General features: G+C 50.4%; 2 protein-coding genes across 24 annotated transcripts; one reads left to right on the top strand and one right to left on the bottom strand.

Annotated features, from left to right (window-relative positions):
- Window positions 1–484: 484 nt before the first annotated feature.
- CUNH3orf18 (chromosome unknown C3orf18 homolog) lies at window positions 485–9,637 on the bottom strand. Of its 4 annotated transcripts, none has more exons than XM_046431576.2 (5): window positions 9,389–9,637; window positions 7,579–7,935; window positions 4,161–4,186; window positions 3,581–3,728; window positions 485–2,353 (listed from the first exon to the last, which is right to left on the bottom strand). In XM_046431576.2, the coding sequence occupies exons 2-5, from the start codon at window positions 7,828–7,830 to the stop codon at window positions 2,273–2,275; spliced, it is 507 nt and encodes a 168-aa protein (XP_046287532.1). In that variant the 5' UTR covers window positions 7,831–7,935; window positions 9,389–9,637; the 3' UTR covers window positions 485–2,272. The 4 variants fall into 4 exon arrangements, with proteins under 4 accessions (XP_046287532.1, XP_046287533.1, XP_046287531.1 ...); XM_046431577.2 differs by having other exon boundaries at window positions 7,615–7,935; window positions 9,389–9,636; XM_046431575.2 differs by having other exon boundaries at window positions 7,555–7,935; window positions 9,389–9,633.
- Window positions 9,638–9,693: 56 nt separating this feature from the next.
- Window positions 9,694–26,230, top strand: Hemk1 (HemK methyltransferase family member 1). Of its 20 annotated transcripts, XR_006849098.2 has the most exons (15): window positions 11,027–11,356; window positions 12,167–12,245; window positions 12,334–12,709; window positions 13,185–13,276; window positions 13,595–13,688; window positions 17,950–18,159; window positions 18,336–18,359; window positions 18,454–18,518; window positions 18,796–18,845; window positions 19,704–19,812; window positions 20,685–20,780; window positions 20,942–21,055; window positions 21,159–21,310; window positions 22,121–22,184; window positions 23,495–26,230. XR_006849098.2 is itself a non-coding variant. In XM_046431560.2 (14 exons), the coding sequence occupies exons 4-14, from the start codon at window positions 12,479–12,481 to the stop codon at window positions 21,193–21,195; spliced, it is 1,122 nt and encodes a 373-aa protein (XP_046287516.1). In that variant the 5' UTR covers window positions 9,694–9,807; window positions 10,899–11,020; window positions 12,170–12,245; window positions 12,334–12,478; the 3' UTR covers window positions 21,196–21,566. The 20 variants fall into 20 exon arrangements, 18 of the variants coding, with proteins under 18 accessions (XP_046287516.1, XP_046287513.1, XP_046287522.1 ...); XM_046431560.2 differs by lacking the exons at window positions 11,027–11,356; window positions 22,121–22,184; window positions 23,495–26,230 and adding exons at window positions 9,694–9,807; window positions 10,899–11,020 and having other exon boundaries at window positions 12,170–12,245; window positions 21,159–21,566; XM_046431557.2 differs by lacking the exons at window positions 11,027–11,356; window positions 22,121–22,184; window positions 23,495–26,230 and adding exons at window positions 9,694–9,807; window positions 10,899–11,020 and having other exon boundaries at window positions 21,159–21,566.
- The last annotated feature ends 476 nt before the right edge of the window (window positions 26,231–26,706 follow it).

The raw sequence follows: 26,706 nt of genomic DNA, 5'->3' as shown, positions 1-26,706 counted from the left end.
ATTCTTTGGAAGATCTGGGAATTTGGTTTTTCTTCAGGACTGGGAGAAAGAGCTAGGAAAAAATGGTGGATGGAAGGGAAAAGATGACTGTGAGGGCACAAGAGATAAGGAAGTGCCCTTTGTCACTGCAGAGATAGAGGTCCTGTGTCCATCACCAAGCCAGGATTCCTGTAGGTTCTAAGGTGCCATCCCCCTCCACCAGCAGGTCCCCTTCCTCCCCTGGTCCCATAAGATCCTGTCCATATAGCCTCTCCACCCCAGGGAGTGGCATTGTGACTCCATTCCACAGTTGAGACGCAAGGCCCCAGAACAGCCTTGACTTAGGGCCAGAGCATTTCCTTGGATAAATCAGGGAAAACCAACTGGACTGCCAACTCATAGCTGGGATCCAAGTGACTATCCCAGACCTCCCACAGCCCCTCACCCACCCTGTCCCCTCCTGGGGTTTCACACCCCAAATGTCACAGGCTTCACGCTCTTCATGTAAACATCTTAATTACATCTTTAATGCTCTCACACATAGAGATGCTGTGAGTTAAATTACAGCTTTGTGCATCCTAAATTACCCGCAGCCTTCCAGTCGTTCAAGTGCTAATGTATTTATAGCATCTAAAAGAGGGAATAAATCCAGAACCTTCCCCACGGGGCCTCCTAGGCCCTCACTTCCTGACATGTGGCATTTGTCCAGTGGAAGATCCATATGTGCCACCCCTGTGTCTCCTCCAACCAGCAGAGGACAGTGATGATGGTGAGGCTGGACATAGGGACGTGCCTCTGTGCGTGCTCATGTGTGTATGGGTGCCCAGTGTAGAAAAACTGCCCAGCCCCTGGGGTTTTTCTCTTGCCCAGATGTCTCTGGCATCATCCTGGACTTTCAAAATTAAGGGGGAGGACAAGTGCAAAGACCCTCTTTTCTACTCCATGAACACCAAGGGGCCCTTCCCATGGATGGGAGTAGGAGAGAAAATTAAAGGATGGACTAGGTTTCTTAGGAGGAGTCTGGGAGATCCCATGGGCCCTCTGTAATGTGCATGGACCCTGGGTATGAGCAGCCCTTCTCCTGGCATCTTGCTTACTAGGCAGTTTCAGCTCTATATCTGGGTCTCTCAGGGCCTATAACAGGTGCCGTTTTACCCTGTCCCATGTGAGTGGTTGCCTTCCTCCACCTTAGAGGAAGCTCCAGTTTCCCACAGGGCATTCCTTTTCAGGCAGTTAGAACTGCTTCCACTAGCCTATAGCCTATCCCCACTGCCCTCAGACCAAGAGCCTCTCCCTGAATACCATCCCTGATAAAGACAGGGAGCCATTTCCAGAAGCAGGTAAGCATGGCTTTTAGAGCCCATTGAAGAAGTGCAGTGCAGAGTGGAAACCAGCTTTGCTTCCATCTTCCCCTGAGTCCCCGATTACTGAATACCAGAGTAGGTGGCCTACTCCAGTGCTCCACTACGTACCATAGGGGGAGGTTGACTTACAGGGTAGAGCCAACAAAGAGGGTCTGTATTGTGCCCTGCACACATCTGCATGTAGGTCCACTTATGCACATGCATGAAGACTTTCAGCAGGTCTGGGGTCAGCATCCCTCCACATCCATACCCCCAGTTACTTCTCTCTCAGCCTCCACCATTACTTGGGCTCAAAAGCAGGTGGCTACCAGGGATAGGAAGCTGGGAGACCTCACAGACCCTCTGTAATATGGATGGAGCCTGGGTATGAACAGCCCTTCTCCTGGCATCTTGTCCACTGGGCAGATTCACCTTCATCTGTGGGCCTCTCTGGGACTAAAACAGGTACTGCCCCACCCTGTCCCAGTGAAGTTGGTGGTTGCTTCTTTTCACTCCAGAGGAGGCTCCAAATTTTAAAATACAGATTTCTCCCCAACAGAGAGGAACCACCTCTCCTTTCCCTCTTCCTCTCCCAGAGTATCTCCCCCAATTTCCTCCATATTAGAGAAGCAGACCTTGATGAGAGGGGTGTGACCAGCAGACAATTAAGCCAGCAATGGCTCTTGACCTTCCTGGCATAAAGGATACCCTCTGTGCCAGGTCCGTCAAGTCAGGAGAGATCAGTGGCCAGATGGCTAGGCTGGCCAGGGCCTCTCTTCAAGGCTGGAGAGTCAGCAGGTGGGTTTACAGAATAGCTGGGGCATGGCCCAGCCCCTTCCTGTCTTGTCAGGGCAGGTCCTGAGAATACGTCTTGACAATCAAGGAGTGGGCAGCTCTGTGGGCACTGTGGCAGGTGTCTCTTTCAGAGGTCCAGACCTGTCGTGGGCCACTCACGCATGGATGGCATTGGCTACGTCGGTAAACACCAGTCGGCTAGGCCTCTGCAGTGGGCCCTGGGAGGGGAGAGCACTCTGCAGAAAGACAGGCAGGGGTATCAGAGACCTTGACCAAGGCCATGTACTATCTGGCCCAGTCACTGCCACCCTCACTTCCTAGTGCTCTGCCTCCTGCCTGGAATGTCCTCCCCTGCAAATTCAGCCTAGAAATTCGACCTGGCTCAGATGACTGCCTCCTCCCCACCCCCCCATAGCCATCCCAGCTTTCCTTTCAGCTTGGCAGCACTTACAGTGGACTCCTGTGCAGGATGAATTATGCATGCATCACCTTCTCCCAGCAGGGGAGACCTCACCTCTGCCCCACCCCTTCTCACTCCCAGAACAGGAAGGTGCACAAGAAACAATTGTCAAATGGTCAGTGGTCTCCAGGGCTGGGTAGACCATGATTCTATGTGATTTTTCTTTTTTTTTGCAGTACCAGTGATTGAACCCAGGAATGGTCTATCACTGAGCTACTTCCCTAACCTTTTTTAAAATTTTGAGCCAGGGTCTCACCTGACTCAGGTGACAGAACGTAAAACCAAGTGGTCTCCAGACTCAGCCTGGACTCTTCCTTAAATCCAGGAAGATGCAAAAAGGACAGATGGATTAGAGATGGGCCCAGCCCCTTTATGGTGCTCTGGCCCTTGGAGATTTTGAGGAATGGTAGCAAGTGGTAAGGCAGCCCAGTGGCTCTAATAGGATGACTACAGTTATCCATCCCTTTGGATATTGAAGATGAGTTTGGCTGGAATCTCTATTGACCTGTGGTCTGTCAGTGACTAGAAATCCAACAGCCTGTTTGAAACTGGCACTGCCTAACAGTCTGACCCCATCTATAATCTGCTCAGGACCATGAGCCCTCAGGAAGCAAAGGAAGTCAAGGTCCCAGTCCTCAATAATCCCTGCCATTAGTCCTTTCCCACTTTTCCAGCTAGTATGTGGAGATGCATAGGACAAGAATTAGAATTTTTCATTTGCAGATGAGGAAAGTAGGCTCAGAGATGCCACTGGGGTTTCCAAGATCAACAGGCTATTAGGGGAGAGCCAGGCTGGATCCCAGGGCTGTCCCTGTCTTGGCCTTGTGCCGTAAGTTTGTGAATGGCATGGAAAAATTCTATCAGTTTCTGAATAAACCTGGCAAGACCCATATATCAAATAGCTGCTGCCTGATACCTGGCAGGTGCTGGCAAGCAGTATGTAAAGGATGGAGGGTGGGGTAGAGGAGGCATGGACAGTTGCAGGCTGGGTGTCAGTGCCCACCTTGCCCTGCATGGCCTGCAGGGAGGCGGCGGCCTGCACGGAGGCCGCATCCCGTCCATGTTCCAACAGCTCCTGCTCCAGTTCATCTTGCTCCTCCGTGGGGTCGAAGTTGTACATGGGCATGAGTTGGTGGCGCAGCTTCTCCAGCCTGGGGGTGGGGGCAGGGGTGCTGGGGGCTGGGCAGGCCCTTGCCCTCCTGCCAGCCCTTTAGGTTCTGCCTCTTGGCCAGCTGAGCCACAGCACACAACCATGTTTAGGGGCCAAAGATTTCCCTTGTAGGCCAGGGAAAGCAGGGCAAGAGTAGCCAGGCAGTTGGGTAGAGATAATCCCCTCTTTCTCCCTCTTGTCTCCCACCCTCTATTCCAGGGTTATATATGAATATAGAATCTTTATTTTCCTGCCCTGTATGTGAGATCTTGATGGAGGCCCTCAACCCTCCCTGAGAAGAGGCCCTGACTCTCTGATCAGGGAGAGGGTCCCTCTTGGTGGGGTATTCTTTCTCTTTCCCCCCCCATGCCCCCTGGAGCTCAGCCCAGCATTGCCCATAGGCTGGAACTTTAGGTGGCAGTTGGGGAATTACCTCTTCTTCTTCCTGATGTACAAAACCTGTAAGGGAAGGGGCAGTGTCAGATGGTGAGGAAAGTAAGCCCTGACTGACCCAGAAGGCCCTCGGGATGGGGGACATGTGGAAGCTAAAGGGTGGTGTGGATCCCCATGTCCTCAATGTCCCCATCCCAGTGACATGGACACCTACATTCATGCCTCTTTTTTTTTTTTTTAAATTTTTTTGGTACCAGGGATTGAACTCAGGGACACTCAACCACTGAGCCACATCCCCAGCCCTATTTTTTTTTTTTTTTTTTTTTTTTTTAGAGACAGGGTATTTTATTTAGAGACAGGGTCTCATTGAGTTGTTTAGCGCCTCGCCATTGCTGAGGCTGGCTTTGAACTTGCAATCCTCCTGCCTCAGCCTCCTGAGATGCTGGGATTACAGGAGTGTGCCATGATGTCTGGATCATGCCTCCCTTTAATGTTTTTTTGATGCTGACAGGTGGAGACTAGGCCTGCCCTTAGAAACCCAGCCTGGGAAAACTACAGTCACACTGGTGGTGGGGTCCAGGTCTATCAATATTGACTGCAGCCCCAGCCATTCAGTGTCTGCTTATGACACCTCAGGGACAAGGAGGGAGGGGAAGACTCCAACATATTCCCCATACTGGATCCAGAACCACATATAGGGAAAAAGAACAGTGGATAGGCAATGGCCAGAGTGTAGGAAAGTGTGGTCCTAGGTAAGGTTCTGGACTGGGTTCCATGGGAGACTCACGTCTCTCAGTGGACAGGGGTCAGAGAAGAGGCTGAGCTCTAGATGTCAGCCCAGGCTAACCCTTCAGAACTCTGTCACTGAAGGAACATAAGAAAGTTCCAGGTTCTGTCCCCTATGTGCAGACATGAAGGCAAAGTGTTAGGTAGTCAGAAAACATATAGAACATCCCATGCTGGAGCAGGAAACCCTGTACCAAGCACTGAAGAGAGAGACAAAGGGGTGAGATTGGGAAACCACCCTGGGCAGGGACTCTGGGGACCCCTGCCACCTGCTCTTCCCCAAACTGGCAGTTTCACGACTGCTTCTATCTTTAGGAAAGCCACATCCCTAGAGTCTGTCCCAAATCCTCTGTGGATCCCATATTCTTTGTAGCCCATTCACAAATTGAATCTGGTTTGTTTCCCAGACTGACCCAAAGCTCCTCCTATAGGACTCCAAAGGCCTAGAAAGAAACTAGAGTGTCCCTTAATCCCCAGTCCCTTCCATAGGTTCATACCGGGTTGGATGCCCCTTGATCTCCTGTGGGAAGATGCAATAGGATCTCTGAGGCCCACCCTGAGGAAGTGGCTCCAGCTGCAGAACTCGATGCCCCCTTGCCTCAAGGTCCTTGCTCCAATACTTCTCCCTCACCTGTGACCTTTGATTTAGAAGGATCCACAGGATTGGCCAGAACTTCCATTCAATCTCCACACCTTTACCCTGTTGGTCTCTCTGCCCACAACTGGTGATATCCACTGCCTTCCCACCTCCACTTCCAAATGTTCCCACCTCTCACTGTCCAACTGCTTCCTTTGGGAAGCGTTTCCGAAGTGTTGCCCACACCAAGCACTTTTTCACACTCCTGTGTGAAGCACAAGCCAGACACTGACTTGCTCCTTGTTGTAACCATGGTCCGGTTCAGTGCTGGCATGAGGGGAAAGCAAGCAGCACTCAGGGAAACCTCTATCCCTCTTGTGCCCTGTGTCCAGGAGTTGTTTTCTGCCTTCCACAGCTTTTGTCCCACAAGCTTCCTACCTCCCCACCTTTGGTAGGAAGACTATCCACCCTAGGCCTCAGACCAGCGAGTTCCTAGAACAAAATATTTTGCCAAGAGTAATAAGCGCAGATTCTAGGCCATTTTGCCCCTGAGGTTAGGGTGCTTAGATCTTCAAAACCATCCTGGGGGTGCCAAGAGGAAACACTGGCATTCTGCCTCACTCTCACCCAGGAGACCTCTCAGCCCTGGCCTTGCTGTTCATGAGCTGCATCCTGGCCACGCTTACTGGCCAGCGTTGTTCCCTGGCAGCAGTCCGGAGCCTGCAGGGCCCATATGGTGACCCTGGTTTAATAGCAGCTCCTGCCAGGCCATGGACGGACCATCCTACCTTTGTTTGTTAGAGCAACAAGCTCCTGAACCTAAGGCCAGCCATCATAGCCTGGAAGGAGCAATGGGCAGAGTACTACCATTGCCAGGCCCTTTGGGGGGACCTCTGGTGATCTCCACTTCCATGGATTTGCCTTGAATAATTGCCAGTGTTCCCTTAGTGACATTCTGAGGGTCTGGGTATCACTTTTGGGGGTCATTTATAGCCCTCTTGCAGATTACCCCCATTCTGATAGCTACTCAACTCTGCCCCTTCTCATGACATAAGCCAGGTTCCTACCTTGAGTCTCAGCTCTAATGTTGCTTCCCCAGATGTCCCTGACCACCCAGCTTAGGTGAAAACCCTTGGGTTTGCTTGTTTGGTTTTTGACTGGGGATTGAACCCAAGGGTATTTTACCACTAAATATTCCCAGCCCTTTTTATTTTTATTTTGAGACAGAGTCTTGCTAAGTTGCTGAGGATCTTGTTAAGTTGCTGGGATTGGTCTTGAACTTATATTCTTCTAGACTCAGCTTTCAAAGTTGCTGGAATTACCGACATGCACTACCATGCCCAGCTAAAACTCTTGGTTTTAAATTAATTTCTCATAAGAACCACAGGGCAGAATCTTGTCTCCCCAGACTCTGTTAGGTCCCAAAGGTCTGGTCCAGGGCAATTATCCAGTAAATAATTGCCAAGTGAATGAATGAATAAACATACTACCAATAATGTGACAAGCCCAGAGCATTCCCCCCAACTTTACAGCCCACAATCCCAGCCACCTTCTGGTCTTTACCCCTGCTGAAACCCATATAACAATTTGCCCCATTGCCCAGCTTACTGCTCATAGAACCTCCTTGCCTCCAAATTCTGATTCTTAGGACCCTCCATATGGAACTTCTCCCTCCCCAAATCCTGTGTGGCCTTCATGGAGTATCTCAAAATATGTATTTTCCAGAGTATTTTCTGGGTCTTCCAATCAGAAGAATTGTCTCTTGGTCTCTAACCCCAGTGGACAAATCTTGTGGGGAGGGGGAAATAAGGATTGCATTATCATTAATGGAATTTTTAAAAAAATTTTTTTAGTTTATTCAATGGACCATTATTTTATTTATTTATATGTGGTACTGAGAATTGAACCCAGTGCCTCATACATGCTAGGCAAGTGCTCTACCACTGAGCCACAACCCCAGCCCCACATTAATGGAAAATTGACTTCTGATTAGATTTTCTATTCTAAATACTGACTGCCTTCCCCCAATGGAGGGCCTTCTGGGCCAGCCCCAGCCTGCCCCAGCTCTCACCATGGCCACAGTCAAGCCAATCACCGTGATGATCCCAAAGGACAGAAGCATGGTACCCACGCCAGCCGTGCCATCAGCCACATCAGGGATTCTGGTGTCATTGAAGCTTGTGGCTTCTGGGCTGAGGGTGGTGGTCTCAGAAGTGGGCCCATCAGTGGCCGGCTCTAGGTCAGGTTCAGTGGTAGGTGGGTGGCTATTGAGCCAGCCCCGAGCAGACAGGATCCTGGAGTTCATGCTGATGTTGAGAGACTGCCTGTGGTCAGTCAACCTGCCCATTCACTTCTGACATCAGTAGTACCCCAGCCTATGGCTCCCAACACCCGTGGTGGCCACCTGAATAGCCACCTCCTTGATAAAGGAAGCCCCCTTCTTCCGTGGGTGCTGGAAAGGAAGAATAAACACATGAGGCTAAGGACAGGGGTGTGGCAGTGAGATGAAGTGCCTCTAGGTTCTGAAGACACTGGGAAAATAAAGATTTGAGGGCAGTTCAGGGACACAAAGACACATGCTTTATATACCTATGGTTCCCATGTAGATTTAGAAACATGAAAATGAAGTCTGTGGGTACAATGATCATAGCAATCATGCCTGGGAGATAGGAAAGATATCAGGGAGATTTGAAAGAAAAGCTCCCTCCCCTATGCAATAACATCCATAGCCCCTCATTCCTCCCACCCCCACCTCTTCACTCCCTGCCCCTCATATCTCTCTGTAGCTTTTTTTCTTCCCTGGAGGAAAAAACTTACCTAGGAGTCATATAGGCCTGTCCTTGAATCCTGTCTAGGCTCAGCCATTTATTGGATAATCCCAGACAAGTCACTCTACCTCTGTGCCTCAGTTTTCCTAAGCCTAATATCCCCACAGTATTGCAGGGTTACTGAAATATCAGAATGAACAAGTCCCTAGAAAAGACTTAGTTCAGCACAAGCCATGTTTACAGTGAGCACCCAGTAGAGATTCTACCTTTTCTTTTGTTCTAACCCAGTCAGGAGGCAGGGAGGCACAGAAGCTACTGGATTCAGTGAGAGGTATGGTCCAGGCTGTGTGCCTGAAGTGGGGGTGGGGGCAAATGTGGGGAGACCAGGAGACGGGAAATAGAGGCATGGTTTTTCTGCAGGCTTTAGGGTCCTTGGATGCCCCCCCCCCCTTCCCTCATAGGGGAACTGGGTGCTGGTGGGAACAAAGGAGGAAGGCAAGGGGAGATTATCTTCAGAAGTAGGGATGGAGCTCCCACTTTGAAGCGTCTCCCTTGTGCCTTCCCTCCTCCTCTGGGAGCAGAGATTTTCCCAGCCCAGAAAGACAGTGTGGGAAGGGGTCCCAGCCACTCTGCAGATCTAGAGGAGGGATTCCTAGCTCATGACTGCATCCCTGTTGTGCTTATGGGTACATTTGTGTGTGTGCGTGCATGTGCGTGAGTGTGTGTACCCACATCCATGCTGCACCCTTAGGAAAGGACAAGGCTGGCAGAGGGACATGAGTGGGGTAGACTCATCTCCCTCTGCCCTCTCTCTCCAGTTATGCTAGGTAAGGAGTCTATTCTTAGCTCTGCCACTGACCCTAGACATGACCTTGGGCTAGACCCTTAACTTGCTCTGGGGCTCTCCTCCCATCCAGAGGAGAGAAGATGCCCTGCTGACCACTTTCTGGGCTTGCCTTGGGGTCCAAAGGGGAAGGAGAAAAAACGGAGTGAAAGGGGTCTGCGCCGTGACCTCTGAGAACCCTCATGCCATTCTCCACTAGGTCCCTCAGACCTCCCTGCCTCAATTCCCATGCCCGCCTCCGCAACCCAGTGATTTTTCCATTCTTGCACAGAATGAGAGACCTCAGCACTTACTTAATCCTCTCCGGGGCGCCGAGCTCAGTCAGAGAGGATAGGGGTGGTGGCGGCGGGCGGGAGACCGGGCGAGGGGAACATCTAGGCCCTGCGTGGGGGCGACAGTTCGACCCGAGGTCGGCGCTCCCTGCACGCTCAGAGCTGCGGGCCAGGCCGGGTATCTTGCACGGTGGGCAGCTGCAAGCACCAGCTCTGTCAGTCTAGGCTGGGGTGGGCAGGGCCGGGACCCAGGGCGGGGGTGGGGCCAGGCCAAGCAGCCTCAGGGGATCAGCGAAGCTTCAGTGCCTAGCCTTCCGGCCCTCTCCGCGCCCCCGGACTTTGATTGGCTGCCAGGCCTAGAGCCCGTCCAGCATTGGCCTGCTCGCCTGTCTCTCCGATGTGACTCCTCCCTAAAGCGGGAGCCGGGAGCCCGGAGCCAGGTAGCAATTCTCTGAGACCACCCCTCACTCTGGTGGCCTACACCGACATCCGGCAGGGGACCAAGGGTGACCAGGCCTTTCCTGGGCCACAACTCGGGCTCCTGGGCAGCTCCACCTTCACCGGGACACACTCGGGCCCCAAAACGCAGACATACGGAGGAGGCTTAGAGAGAGCACTGGAGTTGGAGTTCTTTGGGCTTGAGTTAACTCTAACAGGACCCTTTGCCGTGTGACCTTGAGCAAGCTGCCTCCCCTCCCTGTGTCTCGGCTTCCTACTCAGACCGGGGCTCTCGAGTGAGGACTCTGGTTAAATGACTCCAACCACCGGCGGGTGGAATTTTTATCTGGGTGGTATTTATTGGGTACCCCAACGCAGGCTAGTCTACCTATATCTCACAATACCTGAAATCTACAGCATGATCACTGCAAGAAGCCCTTAGACATCCTCCAGTGCAATGGCTTTCAAAGGAGTTTACAGGGGGGGAGGCTGGAGCTGTGGCTCAGTGGCAGAGCGCTTACCTAGCATGTGTGAGGCACTGGGTTCGATCCTCAGCCCCACATATAACTAAATAAATAATAAAAAGGTCTATATCAACAACCAAAAAAATATATTTTTTTAAAAGGAGTTTATGGGGATCACGGGGTAGCTAGGTACAAACGCAGATGCCTGTGGCTCCTGGGGAGCCACGTGTTTAATAGTAGAGTGTTAATAGTGATCTAATTAGTATATTCTGGTAGGAGGTGTATTTCGTGAGACACTGCCATGAATTTTATAGAAAGAGCAACTGAGATCCAGAGAGGTCTAGGCGTCTGCCCCAAGCTTCATGACGAGTTGCTAATAGAATTAGAATTCGAACCCAGTTCTCCGGAGTTCTGCTTTTTCAGCTCCCTGCTCCAAATCCTATTAGCGAGAGAGAAGGTCAGGAGTGACCCTGGGGTCCGGTCACTACTGAATCTCACCCCGGGTCATCACCCTCAGCCAGGTCCGGAATACTGGGTTCCTCTCCCCCAAATTGGGATCCGTTGGGAATACTGGAACCCACTATTCTACACTGAATACACAGTGAACCACACCTTGTCTCCGCCCACAGAGTATGTGAGACCACGCCCCTTGACATCGGGCCCGCGCTGGAACCTCAGTTAGTTGCTGACGACCCGCTCCGGCCTGCTCCTCGCCAGCCAGGTCCCTAAACGCCTGCTCCAGCCTTTCACGGTAGGCTGGATCCACATCCTTGCCGTGACCTTAAGGAATACCTGCCAGTCTGGGCCGCTAGGGTGCACCCCACACACGTCCCCGGACTTTCCCGCCCATGGAGCCTTGGGCGTGGAGTTCACAGTATGCGGAGGAACTCAGAGACGTTAGGAACGCTGAAGCTGAATGACAAAGTCTGCCCGAGCCTTTTTTTGCCTGCGCGGACCCGGAAGCTGGGTATCCGAAGGAACACACTGAAGGCTACGCACGTCCGGAAACCGATACCGAGTGGTTTTCCCCAGGCCGGTGGGTGGGTAGGCGAGCAGCCCCGAGTGGGTGGAACAGCCCCTCTGGCAGGTGTGCACTATAGGTGGGGACCATGGTGTGTGCGCCTGGATTGCAACACCCTTGAGACCTGACCAGCTCCACCCGACTTAGTGCAGATGGAGAAGCAGACTTGTAGAGAGGCGGCCTTTTCGGGGTCATTGATAATGCCCATGCGGAGTTGGGAAGCAGGCTGTGCCCCATACTTAAATCTTTGGTTACTCCAAGGGCAGCGCACAGGTGGAGAGTTGCCTCTAGTGCGGCAGACCCGGATTCATGTCCTGCTCGGGACAGTTCCTAGCTGGGTGACGTTGGGAAGGTTGCTTCCCTTCCTGGATCCTGCTTATCTTTGAGGATGTAGCAATTAGAAGGTGCTCGGTAAAAGCAAGTTTGGACCTTAGTCTGTCTGAAAGTAAAGGGACCGCTGATTTAAGCCCTCAGTTAAACTTGTTTGTGAACATTTAAATATAAACTTTTCAGTTTTTTTAGCTGGCCATTTATGCTAACATCTGGGATTATGGGTTAAATTAGAGGGAAACTTTCGGCTCAATGACAGGAAGTGCCAAATGTCACAAGCAAATCTCCTAAACCAGGCAGTCTCCCACTTATAACATTAGTTAAAGCTTGTAACATGGAGCCCTTGCTGTGTGATAAGCTGGTGCAGGTTCTTGACATTCATGGACGAATGCACTTCTCACTGTGGGGTTATTTCTCCCATTTTATGGATGAGGAAACTGAAAATCAGAAATAATGACTTGCCCAAGGTCACACATGCTAGGAGAAGACACAGATCTGTCCTACCTCCAAACCCATGTTGTGACCCACCACTAGCCTATTTATTAGCAGGGACAGCTACTGGTTCAGCCCACTTCACCTGAAAATGTGAAGAGAACAACTGTCTAAGACAAGAATAGTCTAATAGGTAGGTAAGAGTCAAAATGGAGTTAAGGCAGAGTAAGAGCATGCCCCTTTTCAGGCAACTTTTGATTCTCCTGTCTTTTCCCCCTAAGGTGGTACCCACATCTGAGGACCAGAACCATTTTGGGGAGCCAAAGCCAGTGACTTCTCTACTTCCCTCTCCTAGCACCTACCTCACCTGACATTTCAAGGAAGACTTGGAAACTGGGAGCACTCCAGGCAGCTTTTCCCTAAGCCATGAAGCTTTGGGCCCAAATGCTATGGGCCCTCCTTTCTGGCCCTGGGAGAAGGAGGGGAGGCATCCGAGGCTTGGCATTCAGCTCCTGGCAGTCCCACCCACCTCTGGCTGAGCTGTTGAGTCCCACAGGGTTGGTCAGCCACTGGACAAGGGTCTTTGAAAAGAGAGGCATTCCAGAAGCCAGAGAATCCAGTGAGTACATCGTGGCCCATGTCCTCGGAGCCAAAACAGTTAAGTACAGTATTGTCAGGAGGGCAGGAAGAGGGATGAAGGAGGGCTCTATGGAAGAGACATTGGGCTTTTTTCTTTACCATGAGATTTAGCTAAAGCTGATGGGATTTTTCTTTTCAATTTTCTTTCATTGTAGATGAATACAGTACCTATATTTTATTTATTTATTCATTCATTTATTTTATTTGTTTATGTTTATATGGTGCTGAGGATCAAACCCAGTGCCTCACATGAACTTGGGTTGTAGCTCTACCACTGAGCTACAACCCAAGTTCCTGATGGGATTTTTCTGAATAAATGTCTTAGGCAGATACTTATTTATTTATCCAACAAACTGTTAAAACATGCACCTGGCACTAGTAATTTGGGGGTGACTAAGGTGACCAGCACTGGACACACAGGCGTTGTCCACATAACCTGGATTTGGGCCCCTAGATCAGGAAAGCCAGCTACTCACATTCTCTGTTAGTACAGTTTCAGAGCCTGAAGCCAGTACTTTGGACACAGCCCCTGACTCCTCAGCAACTGCAGTGTATCCAGGTTCTGTGTAGCCGCCGATTGCAGAGGTGGGTGCCCAAGGGTGAGACCTGAGGACTCTATATGGGTAGCAAGGGTCCAGCCTCCCCTAGCCCCACCAAGTTCGTGGTTAGGGAAGAAGAAAGCATCAAAGAACTAGGCAGGTATTGGGATGATGAAGTAGCAAGAGGGAGCCATGTAGTAAATAGGAAGAAGGAAGAGAGGACAGGTCTAGGCTAGGTATCCCAGGGCACTGGGTTATGGCTCTGCCTGACAGCTTTGACTACAAGTGATATTTATTCTTCAACACAAACATGGTCCTATTTGTCTTGGCTCTGGTGCTGACCACCTAATTTCCCCCTCTGTAGGGTACCTGTGCAGTACATCCTTGGGGAGTGGGACTTTCGGGGGCTTAGTCTGAAGATGTTGCCCCCAGTGTTCATTCCTCGGCCAGAAACAGAGGTGAGTGAGTGTCCTTCCAGGACAGGATAGAATACGGATGACTAGGGTTCATAGTATTTGTCTTGCCCAAGATGTCCTCCAGGGGGTGCTGGTGTCCCATGACAGCCATTCTCAGGGGCAGTGCTCTTCTAGACATGGGTCTCCTTGCTGGCTGTGTTGGCCAAACCAAGAAGATAGAGGACTCCTGTTGATCCCCTTGACTCTTGACATTCCAAGCCATCACCCCAGGTCCCAGAGCTGGCTGCATCCCAGAGTGCTCCAAGTAGTGCTGTTCAAGTGCTTGCCTGTTTCTGTAGGAGCTATCTTATGGGCCCATGGACACCTAACCCATGGGAATCAAATGCCCTCTAGCAGTTTCCTAGGTGGCATGGGGGAGGTAGAGAGGGTTCTAGCTGGATGCTCATAGGAAGGTCTCTGCCCCCTCTGGGCACAGATAATAAGATTGGGCCTTCTGACCAGTGGATCTGTGGCTTGGAGGACCTCTTGGGTCCACTGCCTTGATAGGTAATCACCTATATCCATTCTTCAAATTACTCAAACTGGGAATGTGTGCTACAGACAAGCTGTCCCTTGGTAAGGTACTCTGATCCTGGGAGAGATGGTTTCTGTGATCCTTCTTGGACATCTCTGTTACTTTGTGAATGGCAGAGTAGGTAGTCTGAGAGAGTAGATACAGGGTGGAACAGGCCTGGGTGGGGCCTAGTGGGCAAGCCAGAGGATACCAAATTCTTCTAAGGTTGTTTCTATAAAAGTATCTAGTCACAAACATTCCTGGGAAAGGTCAGGACCCTTTCACTTGCCCTAGATAGAGTCCCAGAGTAAACCCTCCCGCCTCCCCACTCTCGAAGCCTCTGTCTCCCAGTCAAAGAAAGCTTTATCCCTCACCTCCACATCATATGGTTTGGAGACAGGATCCTTGCCTTACTTCCCAGTGTCAGGGAAGAGGCAGTAGGAAATCTGAGGCCTTGATGGAGTCATATGGCTTTTAAAGGAGGGGGGTATGGGGATAGTTCTAAGACTTCTTGACTCTTTACATAGGTGTATTCCATCTAGGATTGGCATGACCCAAGGTGGGTTGCAGAGACCTGGAGCAGGATGTAGCCTATCACCTGCAGGCTTTTGGCTTCCCCAGACATGTAGCTTCTGGCTAGGAGGTTACTTGCCATCCCCTGAAGCTGCTAAGGGTCAGAGAGTGGGAGTGTATCTATCATGGTAACCTTTGAGTCCCCTCAGAATTGACCTGACACCAGCCACAGTTCTGGAATTTGAGTGTTGAGTGTGAACTTCTAGCTTCTATTTGGTCCCCCTTTCTTGGTTGAGTGTGGACCAGGAGCACAGCTTTACTACAAGAGGTGGGGAAGAAGAGAGATGCTGTGGTTGGAAGGCCAGGTCCTCGTCTCGTTGTAGACATTTCTGAGAATTCACCAGGTTTGCCCCATGTGAAGCCACACTGGGGCGGGGTGCCTTACCAAGAACTCAAGAGGACGTGGCCTGTGGCAGGGCATGGGGAAAATGGGTGCAGGGGAGGGATCATGGTGTCTGTATTCTTTCCATCCATTGAAGGGTGGTTTCTGATGATGGATGATGAAGTCTGAAAAGCAAGATTGCAAGTGCCTTGTGGCCTAATGAGTTGGGTTTTCCCTGGGGGCGATAAGGTAGCTGAGTTTCCCATGTGGCAGTATGTACAGTAGGAAACCCAAGGCTGGGGTATGAGCCATCTGGCCTTGCCTGATGTGGTGAGGCAGTTTGGGGTGTGGGAGGCTCAGTGCTTTTTCTATGATTGGTTTTGGGGGGCAATGCCTCCTTCCTGGGGCTCTCCCACTAGAGATATGATCCTAATGGAGGGTCCTCAGGTCCTGCCAAATTCTTAGGCCAACCTACACATGTGAATGCAGTGGTTCCAGGCAGAGTCAACAACAGCCTGCTTCTTGCCTCCTTCCTATATGTCTCTATCCCTCTATCTCACCATATTCTTGAATTCTTCCCATGTTCACCTGGAGGAGATATCCTAGGGCTGTGACCAGCTCATCTTTCAGCCTCCCCCAAAGAAGGTCTATACTTTGGGGGAAGAAGAAGTTTCTAGATTTCCTGCTGGTTCCTTGGACACTTGGCTTCTCTCTGTGCCCCTCCAGATGGCCCTATAACCAAAATGAGGTTCCTATGGTCTAGAGTGGAAAGGAGAGCAACAGGCCACTAGTGGCCAGTCTGTCAGCCTTGCACCCTACCCCGTTCACATAGGTGTCTGAGGTTGTGGGTCTTATAGATAGCTGGTCAGTGTGGCTAGATGAGGGGTCATCCATCAGCCACAGTGGGCTGTCTGTGGTCAGCAAACCAAAAGAGGCTCAGGCCCCTCACAGATCTCCATCACCCTGCCAGCCTTTCGGCATGTGGCCTCACCACAGTCTCTCAACCACAGCCCTGGACTGCACACTCTATACCAGTTGAAGCCTATGTACTCAGCTTGCTAAGAGCACTGCAGTGGTCCCTAGCCATGCCTAGCACAGGACCAGTGAATGGAAAACTTCCTGTTGGAGCTGAGCTCTCTAAGCTGTAGGCAATGGCTTTTTTTTTTTTTAATTACAGAAGGAACTCAGAACAGGGATGGCTGGACCCACTGCCAACTTCTGCCTACTTTAAACTTGTTATTTTTGGAATGGATAAGTTTTGCTACTGAGGTATCTCAGTAGCAAAAATAAAAAAATAAAAAAGTATCTCATCCAGGAAGGATGAGATACTTTTTGGGACTCAGCATGACCAACTTATAAGGCTAATGAGTGATCTGGAGCTTTTTGTTCCTTTGGACCTAAATGATCACATTGGGGGTTTAGGAGGACCTGGGGGTATAAGACTTGGAGGGTGGCTTCCCCAGGCCAAGGAAAGCTTATCTAGCACTTGGAAAGCAGCCAGGGGACACCACTGCAGGCCAAGCCCTGCCAGTATGGATCAAACTCCAGGTCTTCCCATCATGGAGTCTGGTGAAAGACACAAACCCCATTCTTGACCTTAGATGAGGATGGGGAAAGTTAGGGTGGAAAGAACCTGGCTAGGAGCTGAGAAAGCTTTCTGGAGAAATTTGGCTTCTCTTCTGAAGAAAGAAGCACCCACATGCTTGTCCCTTCTCTCTTTCCTCCAGTTTCCTGAGCCAGTCTTGCCTGGGAGCTGAAATCCCAGGAGTCCTAAGTCTCTTGTGGGCTCTTCTGCCCACATTTAAAGGGGTGCCTTTGAGTAGGAGCTACACAGTCCTTTCTTTGCTCTATGCCTGGCTATGCAGGACCCCCACTGTTGATTGGAAATGTTTCAGCCATAGGACAGCAACGGCTGTCTACCTCTTGCCCCATCCTATGTCAGCTTGCATACACTGTCTCTTCAGGCAGCAGATGGTGAGTTGAGACTTGAAACCTTCTTTTTTCATAAGTGATTATATCTTAAAGTGTCCTCCTACTGCTAAGGTGGGTACAGTAAAGTCAGTCACCTCCTCCCACACACATACCCTTTATCCCACGCTCTTTGTATACCACAACTCCCTTCAGATATGTCCTTACTCTACAGAGGGAATTTCCTTTTGATCTTTGGTGTAGAGCCTCCCTAGGGGCCTCCCAGAAGCTGGGGACACCCCAGCCCCTGATTCTCTTTCTCTTTCTTTCCCTTTCTTTCTTACTTGCTTGCTTGTACTTGAACCCAGGGCATTTTGCATGTTAGGCAAATGCTCTACCACTGAGCTGCATCCTCTGCCTCTTGATCTTGATTGCTATGAGCCACAGGTCGTGCTCCAGGAGAAGTTTTCACCCTTGGGCTTCAGTTTCCTTGTGGGCCAGTTGTGAGGATCTAACAGATTAATACAGGGAAAGCTTTGGGAGCAGGGCCAGGCACAGAGGGAGTGGCCAGGAGGCATCAGGCATGGATCTTTGCATTTCTGTGATCACAAAATGGGAGGATGTCTGGAAAGTGCTTTGCTGAGGTTTATTGTGCACTTCCTGTGTGTGCAGGATCAATGTTTCATGAACATGACTCGGTTTAATCCTTACCACAGTCCCATGAAGAGGGTTATCCTCTACTATGCTGAATTTTACAGATGGGGGAGGGTTACCCAACAGTCACATACACCCTGGCCATTACAGACCAGTCCTGGCTGAGGATAGCCAAGTTGCTATTGTCTCAGTAACTGACCTGAGGCATGAAGATGCTGGGTGACCTACCCATGCCCCCAGCTGACATAAAGTTCAATCTGACTTTGCTCAGTCCTCTTTCTATATTCACACAGGCACTAACTGCTTGGGTGTCTTTGCCAAGTTGGCAGGTTGGCACCAACGCTGATCCAGGCCCCTCTGCCTCACAGGAACTTGTTGAATGGGTACTGGAGGAGGTGGCCCAGAGGCCCAATGTGGTAGAAGCCCAAGGTGGTCCCCTCATTCTGGAGGTGGGCTGTGGATCAGGAGCCATCTCCCTCAGCCTACTGAGCCAACTCCCTCAGGTAAGCCCTCTCTACATCCCTTGCCTTACTCTGGTCAGACTGGGAGTGATACGCACTGTCCCTCCCTTTGGTCCTTCCCACATCTCTTTGCTAGAAGCACGTGAGGGAAAGGATAGGATTGTTTCCAGCCCAGCATGGTCACAGCCTCTAACTCTCATCCCCATCTGTTTGGGTAGATCCTGGCCAGAGAGGAAAAAGCTGTTAAGTATTTCCCTTCTCTTCTGGTGGGGGATGCTGGTGATTGGACCTGGCATCTCCCAACACTCTGTCTCCCATCATTTGTTCTTGGGGCAGAGCCAAGTCATTGCTGTGGATAAAGAGGAAGCTGCCATCAATCTGACCTATGAGAATGCTCAGAGGTAAGTAGGCTGGGACAGCCAGAGGGTCAGCATAGGGGAGTTGGATTTTGGGGCATGAACTTGACTCTTATTCAAATATCAACCCACTGAAGTCTGATGTCTGCTCCCAAGGAAGGAGATGCAATACGGGTGGCCTGGCATGGGTCCCACAGGGTGTGAATGGATGCTGAACACTGAATATTTGCTGGTTCATGAAAGGTTCACTATCCCTTCTGATCCTTGTAGCCAAGGGTTGGGATCTGCCACCTGTACTCACCCCACCTTCCCATCTCTTCAGGCTTCGGTTGCAGGACAGGATTCAGATCATCCCCTTTGATGTGACCTCAGGTACTCTCTCCCACCCATCTTCCTTGGAGTGGGGATCCTGAATACAGGGGATTCTGGGTGGATGAGGCACTCTATTGGGGGAGGGTTACCCAACAGTCACATATACCCTGGCCATTACAGACCAGTCCTTGCTGAGGATATCCAAGTTGCTATTTTCTCAGTAATTGACCTGACCCATGAGAGGACCTTCTTCCTCCCCCATAACTAATGATTTGAACTAGGGCTTACTTGTTGACAAGCAATAAGTAAGATCAAACAAAAGCCTTTAGGGCCAAAATATGTAAGTGCCCTCCCCACCTCTGGCCTGGGAAGAAGTGGCCCAGCACTGTATAGCACAGCCTCAGCTTTTACATAGTGTCCTCGGGTTTCCAATTCCAATTCTGGTTCCATTGCATTACCATGGAGTCTCTGAGCCTCATGTGGAGCGTCATACACTTGGTATAGTAGCTGTCAAAGGGTGGGTCAAAGAAACAGAGCCATCAGAAGTTGCTGACTCTCTAGGTACTTTCAGACCATATTGGCTGTAAGGCAGTGTGGCAAGACCAGTAGGGCTGCAGAAGACAGAGGCTTTTGCTTTGCCTAGGTAATCAGAGAGGTGGCACTTGAAATGAATCTTGGTTAATAAGGTTTTGGCAGGAAGGAGAAAGAGGTAGGACATCCTGAGTGAAAAGCTTCATGTCAGCATGTCCATTCCTGACTGAGCTGCTCTTTAGGGACTCTGGACCCAAATCAGCAAATCTAGCTTATCAGGTCTAGAGGAAAATATGGCTTGGAAAGAGGCACATGGTGGCAGGTAGAGTTAATACCTTTATCTGTCAGTGGAAAGTTCATGTTGTATGTTTCCTTCTTTGACCATAGTGGGGAGCTGGACACACCTTTTGCCCTGGGGCCCCATGGACCTGATTGTCAGCAACCCTCCCTATATCTTCCACCACAACATGGAGCAGCTGGCCCCAGAGATCCGAAGGTGCTGGGGAGTGGGTGGAATGAGAGGGCAAGCCCTGAGAAAGCCTAGTAGAATTGGTCCTCCCCGGATGACCACACCATCTATAGGGGTAAGGTGAGAGCTGAAAGGAGCAGTGGTTTTGAGAGGTACATTTACAGCCCACAGGCACACCTTGCTTCAACTTCCACCTTCCCACTTGACTCCTGGGTGCCCTTTAACTTCCCTTAGCCTCAGTTTCCTACTTATGCAGGGGTAGTGACTATGGTTTGCAGGGCCATGGGGAGGACTCAGTGACAACTCTAAAGCACTGGACACAGTGAGGGCTCATAGAAGGTTCTCAGTAGATGTCTATGTCATTTTACAGAAGAATGAGGCCCAGAGAGGGAAGATGCCTTGTCTAAGGGCCTCTGTGGGCTTAGTGGGAAGGCTGGGTCTAAAACCCTCCTTCAGGCTTTGTACCAAGCCATCCTATTTTCGCATGAGCTGAGAACCAGGGGTAGCCAAGGACCTCCTAGGTGGGTCAATGACAATAGGGGTTGGGTTGCTCGCTCCTCCTTTCTAGGCTCTCAAGGGTGGTTAAGGATAGCCCTAGACCTTCCCACTAGGAGCAGGAATAGCCCTGTGGTAGGGAGACCCGCACACCTTGGGGCCTGTCTATCAGTGGAATTCAGCAAGGATGCCTGGCATTGCTTGTTGGGACTGCTGCCCACAGGAGTAGGGAAGTAAAAGCTGCCATCCCTTTGAGTACCACTTTCTCTAGGTCTTCACACTTGCCTCTCAGCCCAGAATGTAAGTGCCACTGGGCCTTTTTGTGGAGGCCCTTCCTATTTCCTTATCATTTTTCAGACACACTCCCCCACCAGGGTTTCACTTGCCACTGTTTTCCCATCTAGCTATGAAGACCCAGTGGCCCTGGATGGTGGGGAAGAAGGCATGGACATCATTACCCATATCCTGACCCTGGCACCCCAATTCCTGAAGGACTCTGGGTATGGATGGGATAGGTGTTCTAGGTCTATCCACAGTAGCCTCTTCCACTCCCAATGTGTGCTGGGCATGCCCTGGAAGTCATTCTTCCCCCACCTCTCTCAGCCCAGACAACCCCAAACTGAAAATCCCAGTTGAACCAATGTATTTCCCTTTCATGTAGAAGTATCTTTTTGGAAGTAGAACCGAGGCACCCAGAGCTCGTCAGCAACTGGCTTCAGAGTCATCCTGACCTGTGCCTCAATCTTGTGGCTGTACGTAGGGACTTCTGTGGGAGGTAAGCTCTACCCCTCATTTCCCCAAGTGCACTATTTCCACCCTCTGTGCATTTGTTCCCTAGAGCGCAGGCAGTAACCAGTTTCTTGCCACTGTCTCCTCAGGCCCCGGTTCCTGCATGTCCAGAGGTCTGGGCCATAGTGTGTCTATCATGTGGATGCTTGGCTAGGGCCCCAGCCTGACTGAATGCCTGGCTGACCATTTCTTCTTGGAATGCTGCTAAGAGGGAGATGAATGGTGCTTTCCAGAAACCCAGGTGCTTGAAGCATTTCCCATTGTTCTGTGATTCCCCATGTTTTACGTTTCTAGAAAACTTGGAAACAAGGATGAGGATGTGCTTCCTGAACAGCTAAGGGCAGGGACATCTAATTTGGCTCAGAAGCTGGGCAGACCCTAGTTCCGAATTAGCTCCATCAAATCAGAGTGGTCAAGGGCAGGTTGCTCTGTGTTTCTGTTAGTGGAATTGCTGTGGAGATATTGGGAAGTAAAGTACTGAGACTGGCAAATGGTGACCCAGTGTTTTTGTTGTGATTTATGGGGCCCTGTCCTCTTTTTTTTCGGCGGACACAACATCTTTGTTTGTATGTGGTGCTGAGGATTGAACCCGGGCCGCATGCATGCCAGGCGAGCGCGCTACCACTTAAGCCACATCCCCAGGCCCCGGGCCCTGTCTTCTTAACCCCAGGTAGTGATAGGGATGAGAGCTTCCTCCTGTCCCAACAAGGCTGGCTATCAGTCCCTTGCCTGGTGGGTGGGTGGGACATAGTATGAGGAAGCATAGAGGCACACACTCTTAACCTTGGATACCATAGGGCCCTGCACTCCTCAGATGGACTTAGTCCTCCACTGCCCTGAGTGCATGCACACATACTTTTCTAACTGGGCCTAGCCTCTGAGCATAGGAACCTCATCAGAACTTCAACTGAGGGTTGCCTGCTTACTCCCTGGAAGGGATGGGGCTAGGGGTCTTTGACACTCAATTCTGGGTCACACACCAACATTCATTTAACTGAAGGTTTGAGCCAGTGAAGGTGATCAGGGTTTTTGTTTATTTTTATTTCCATAGCTTTTAGCTGAATATCCTTTCCAAGTTTCTCTGGATGGGGCTGGAAGAATGAGAAGCTAAGACAGTACGTACCAAGTTATGGCCTCCACCCAGCTCCTTCCTTAAGCTAGTCTGGTAGATTCATGGCAACCAGGAGGACCAAAGACCAGCACTCCTGTCAACAGTAATAGGAAACTTCTGGTTGGCAAATGTCGATTTGAAACTGTATCAGAGTGAGTACCAAGGAGACCCAGCAGGCTCATTCTGCCAGACCTCTCCCCCATGCCCTGGTACTTTCATGGGCCTGACCTGAAGTGCTTTAGCCAGAGGCAGGTGGTCTGGTGGGCAGTATCTTCTGTTGGAGTCAGTAGTGCTGAATTCTAGGACTGGGTCTTGCATTTACCAATGCAGGCTTCTTTCCTCTGTGAATCTGGCTCTTCTAAGCCCAAGGGCAATGCAAAGCAGAAGCCTCACTTTACTCTTGGTCAGCCAAGTAGAGCTTTCATGCCCACTATCCAGATGGTATCATAGGAGGTAGCCAAGTGGAAACAAGAACTTAGGTTCCAGCCTTAAGGTAGTCTATATTCCTGGAGTCATACCAGGCCTGGATGATACCCAATGCTATGGTGAGGTGAGGGGAGGGGAGTTCACCTTGTAGAGGCCATGCTGCAGGTCCCAGAGCCCTGGTGTTCTGTCCCAACCTTGAACTTTTCCACATAGCTGCTATATAAGGAACCTGGGAGGGCAAGGCTCCTTATTTCCTGAGCGAGCCCCCATGCCTTCCAAAGTCCCCCCCCCCTTTTTTTTCTCTTTCCCTTTCTTTCCACTGTCTGTGCTCTTTGGCTCTTCAGAAGCATTTCAGGGCGGCCGCCATAACCTCCTAGCTGTCTGGTACACCCTTGTTCCTCCAGCTTGGGATACACCTCTACCAATGCTGGCCTCCTTGACAGTCTCACCCTGCTGTCCTCAGGCCCATGACTAAGGAAGGGCCTTGGCAAACATGTAGGTATGGCACCCAAGAGAGTGTAATGATGGAGAATGACAGTGAAGGGGCAGCTGGGGTCATTGGAGCAGGAACCACCCTGGGGACAACTTCCTTCCTAGAAAAATATGGGGCTTGACTCCACTGGGAAAAAGGTCTAAGCCAAGTGAATTGGCAAAGCAGTGCCTTAAGCCTGTACCCACAACTTGATTGGGTCCTGGATGTGGAGCTGTGATGTGGAAGATCTATCAGCCTGGATTCACATTCTGTAGTCTGCCCCTCACCAGGATGAGACCTTGGGCAGATGACTTCACCTTTTCAGCCTTGGCTTCCAGGCCCAGCAATATGGGACCAGAGTGCTTTATTTTATAGGATATTTGTGAGGGGGCCCATGAACTGCATTTTTCTTGCAGGTGTTTTGATCGTCTGCAAACAAGAGAACAGACCGGAATGCCCTCCTGCATCACATGCTCAGCACTGATGTAAGGCAGGCATAGACAGTAATAGGAAACTTCTGGTAGGCAAATGTCGATTTGAAACTGGACCAGAGTGGTTACCAAGACAGTCTGGAAAGGAGGGACATCAGGGATTTCAGTCCTGTATTCATAACTTCTCTCTGCCCTCTGGAGATGGAACCACTGAGAGGCTGGCAGCCTACATCTCCCTTTAGCCCCTCCTCACCAGGGCCAGAGTGTCCTAAGGCCTAGGCCAGGGCAGCTAGTGGCTTCACTTAGGGCAAACCAGGCTCACCAGCCCTGTCCCCCACCCCCACCCACCCCGCCCTTAGTCCTGAGGCTAGAGCCAGAGACTTTAGCCATGTTTTCTGGTACATGTCAAAGAAGACCTTGAGGCCAGAACATGTGGAGCGGATGGTACAGTCCAGGCTCTGCAAGCTCCTGAGGTCTTGAGGGATGTCCCTATTGCTCACCCAGCCTCCTTAAACATGAGCCCAGAACCTGGGTAGCAGGTATAGGAGTCCTTCTTCAAGGTACTCTGAGAAAGAATTCCACTTGTTCCTCTGACAACTGCGGTCTTGTCTCACAGTTTGGTGCTTCCCTAAGCCATCCTTGGTTTTCTTCATGGAGCTTATTGAAATGTGCTGCTTTATTGAAATGTGCTACCAAACCCCTAACTGCAAGAAATATACCCTTTCCTACCCCCTGACTCCCATTTGAACCCTGGTCCATCACTTGCTCCCAATCTCTGTCCTAAATCCTTGGCTGACTCCCTATGACCTAGGTAGGGATGGTGTCTGTGCAGAATCCAGGTCTGAAGAGGTCAGGGAGGATGGCTGTGGGAAAGGCCCTGGGAATCCCTTCCTGGCCCCATTAGTGCTGAGTAAGTGAACAAAGGGTTTGACTCTTGACAGGTTTGAGAACTGCTGGCTTAAGGTGGGAACCCATTTAACTTCTACAGACCTGCATGCCTTTTCTTTTCCCATCTGCCTTTAGATTATTTTTTCTGCTGCCCTGGACTTCGGCCTTCTTGTATTACCCTCCACCCTCTAAACACACCTTCCCTTTGTCCTGTCAGTGCTTCCATCGGAGTGCTGTTGCTCACCACTCACCCTCCAAGCTCCAACACAAATGCTGCCTCCTTTGGGACACCTGCCCTGACCTCTGTGTTCTCCCCACCTGCCCCTAACCTATATCTTTGCTGGTGCCAATGACATTCTGTCCCATACATTTGGAAACCTGCCTGTCTTGCTTATCTCCCTGGGGCCCCCTGTGAGTCTGGCATACTCAAGTTCATTAAATGTCCACAGTGCCTACATTTTCTAGGATAGGGCTAGAACTTCTCATTTGGCCCACATCTGACCTGATGGCAACTCTCATGAATTTCAGTCAGCAGAGAGGAAGCCGTGAGGGCCTGGCTTCCTGCCTGAGTCAGGCAGCTGTTCAGGTTGAGCCATGGCTGCTTTGAGGGCTCAAGTGCACCTGATCCCTGCATGACAGTCACGCCAGGAGAACAGGCTGTCCTTGGCGGCAGCAGGGTCAGGCACCAAGTTTCCTGGAGGGTGGTAGCTAGGACAGTGGCCTGATCCTCCTTTAAGACTCTTCTGCCAAGGATAAGAGTCCTATACTGTACTGAGACTGGCAAAGCAACCCTGTCCTCCTCTCAGAATAATAGCCTCCAAAGATGCCCATGTCCTAATCTTCCAAAGCTGGAACTGTTACCTTATGTGGCAAAAGGAACTTTGCAGGTATAATTAAGGATGGAAATATTGTCCTGGATTGTAATTAAACTCAGTTTAATCATAAGGGTCTTCTTTATATGAAGGAGGCAGGAATATTTACTGGAGAAGTTGTGACAATGAAAATAGAGGTCAAGGTGATGCAATTGCTAGAGGAAGGGGCCATGAGCCAAGGAATGCAGACAGCCTGACCTCCCCTAGAGCCCCAGGAAAAAATGCAGTCCTGTGATACCTTGATTTTAAGCCCAGTGAAACTGAATTTGGACTTTTAACCTCTAGAAATGTAAGGCGATAATTATGGAGGTTTTTTTTCTTTTGTTGTTGTTGCTGTTGTTTTCTTTTGTAGTGTTGGAGACTGAATTCAGAGTTATTCTACCACTGAACTACATCCTCAACCCTTTTCAAACATTATTTTAGGGCTGGGTTGTGGCTCAGTGGTAGAGTGCTCGCCTAGCATGTGTGAGGCCCTGGGTTCCATCCTCAGCACCACATAAAAATAAAACGAAGATGGGGGCTGGGGATGTGGCTCAAGCGGTAGCGCGCTCGCCTGGCATGCGTGCGGCCTGAGTTCGATCCTCAGCACCGCATGCAAACAAAGATGTTGTGTCCGCCGAAAACTAAAATATAAATATTAAAAAAAATTCTCTCTCTCTCTTTAAAAAATAAAAATAAATAAAATGAAGATATTGCTATTTTAAAAATAAATAAATAAATATTTTTTTAAAATTATTTTAAATTTTGAAACAGGGTCTCACTTGGTTGCCCAGGCTGGCCTTAAACTTGTGATCCTCCTACCTCAGCTTCCCAAGTAGTTGGGTTTACAAATGTGTGCCACTGTACTTGGTGTTGTTTTAAGTCACGAAGTTTATGGGAATTTGTTGCAGCAGCCATAAGAAACATACAGATTTTGGTGTCTAAAGCAGAGTACTGCTGTAATAAACACTTCAAAATGTAAGTGGTTTTGGAATTGGAATTTGGAAAGGGGCAGAGGCTGGAAGATTTGGGGAAGCATGAGGCATTGCCTTGAACACCTCTCCTTTGAAAGGCAGTCTGGCCAGGGTGGAGGAACCCTTCTCAAACTGCCATCCTGAACTTCTCAAGGCCCTACCCCCATGTCTTAGCATGTTTGGAGAGAATTGGCCCTTTCTCAGAGTGAAAGGACTAGAAGATTGACCAGGGTGGGCCCCAGAGGGGCTGGCCTGTCACTGGGAGCGGTGAGGAATGGGATTTGGACCAGTGAGAGGGTGTAAGGCTGGCCTCCTTGGCCCATCTCCAGTAGCACAGGTGTTACCCAGCCCTTCAGAGAGGACCTTGGAGATTGGATCCAAGCCTGGTCCTGGTACTTCATGGAGTTGTGTGACTAGCCCAGCACCCTTTGAGTATGAGCAGGGTTCACACCTTGTATTGCAGGTGCCATACTTGGGAAACGAG

The sequence above is a fragment of the Marmota monax genome, unplaced genomic scaffold, assembly GCF_021218885.2.
Source record: "Marmota monax isolate L192 unplaced genomic scaffold, Marmota_monax_Labrador192_F-V1.1 WCK01_AAM20220418_F8-fsc00022, whole genome shotgun sequence".
NCBI lineage: Eukaryota > Metazoa > Chordata > Mammalia > Rodentia > Sciuridae > Marmota > Marmota monax.
The sequence above is the reverse complement of the archived record's forward strand: the minus strand, read 5'-3'. Positions and strand labels throughout refer to the sequence as shown.

Excerpts from the sequence above, each read along its gene's own strand:
- CUNH3orf18 (XM_046431575.2), bottom strand. The coding sequence starts at position 7,830 with ATGGGCAGGTTGACTGACCACAGGCAGTCTCTCAACATCAGCATGAAC. Across the intron at positions 4,187-7,554 it reads TTGGCTTGACTGTGGCCATG|GTTTTGTACATCAGGAAGAA; the intron begins GTGAGAGCTGGG and ends CTTCCCTTACAG. Across the intron at positions 3,729-4,160 it reads TACATCAGGAAGAAGAAGAG|GCTGGAGAAGCTGCGCCACC; the intron begins GTAATTCCCCAA and ends CCCCACCCCCAG.
- Hemk1 (XM_046431566.2), top strand. The coding sequence starts at position 12,479 with ATGAAGCTTTGGGCCCAAATGCTATGGGCCCTCCTTTCTGGCCCTGGG. Across the intron at positions 13,277-13,594 it reads TGTAGCCGCCGATTGCAGAG|GGTACCTGTGCAGTACATCC; the intron begins GTGGGTGCCCAA and ends CCCCCTCTGTAG. Across the intron at positions 18,519-18,795 it reads ACCTATGAGAATGCTCAGAG|GCTTCGGTTGCAGGACAGGA; the intron begins GTAAGTAGGCTG and ends CCATCTCTTCAG.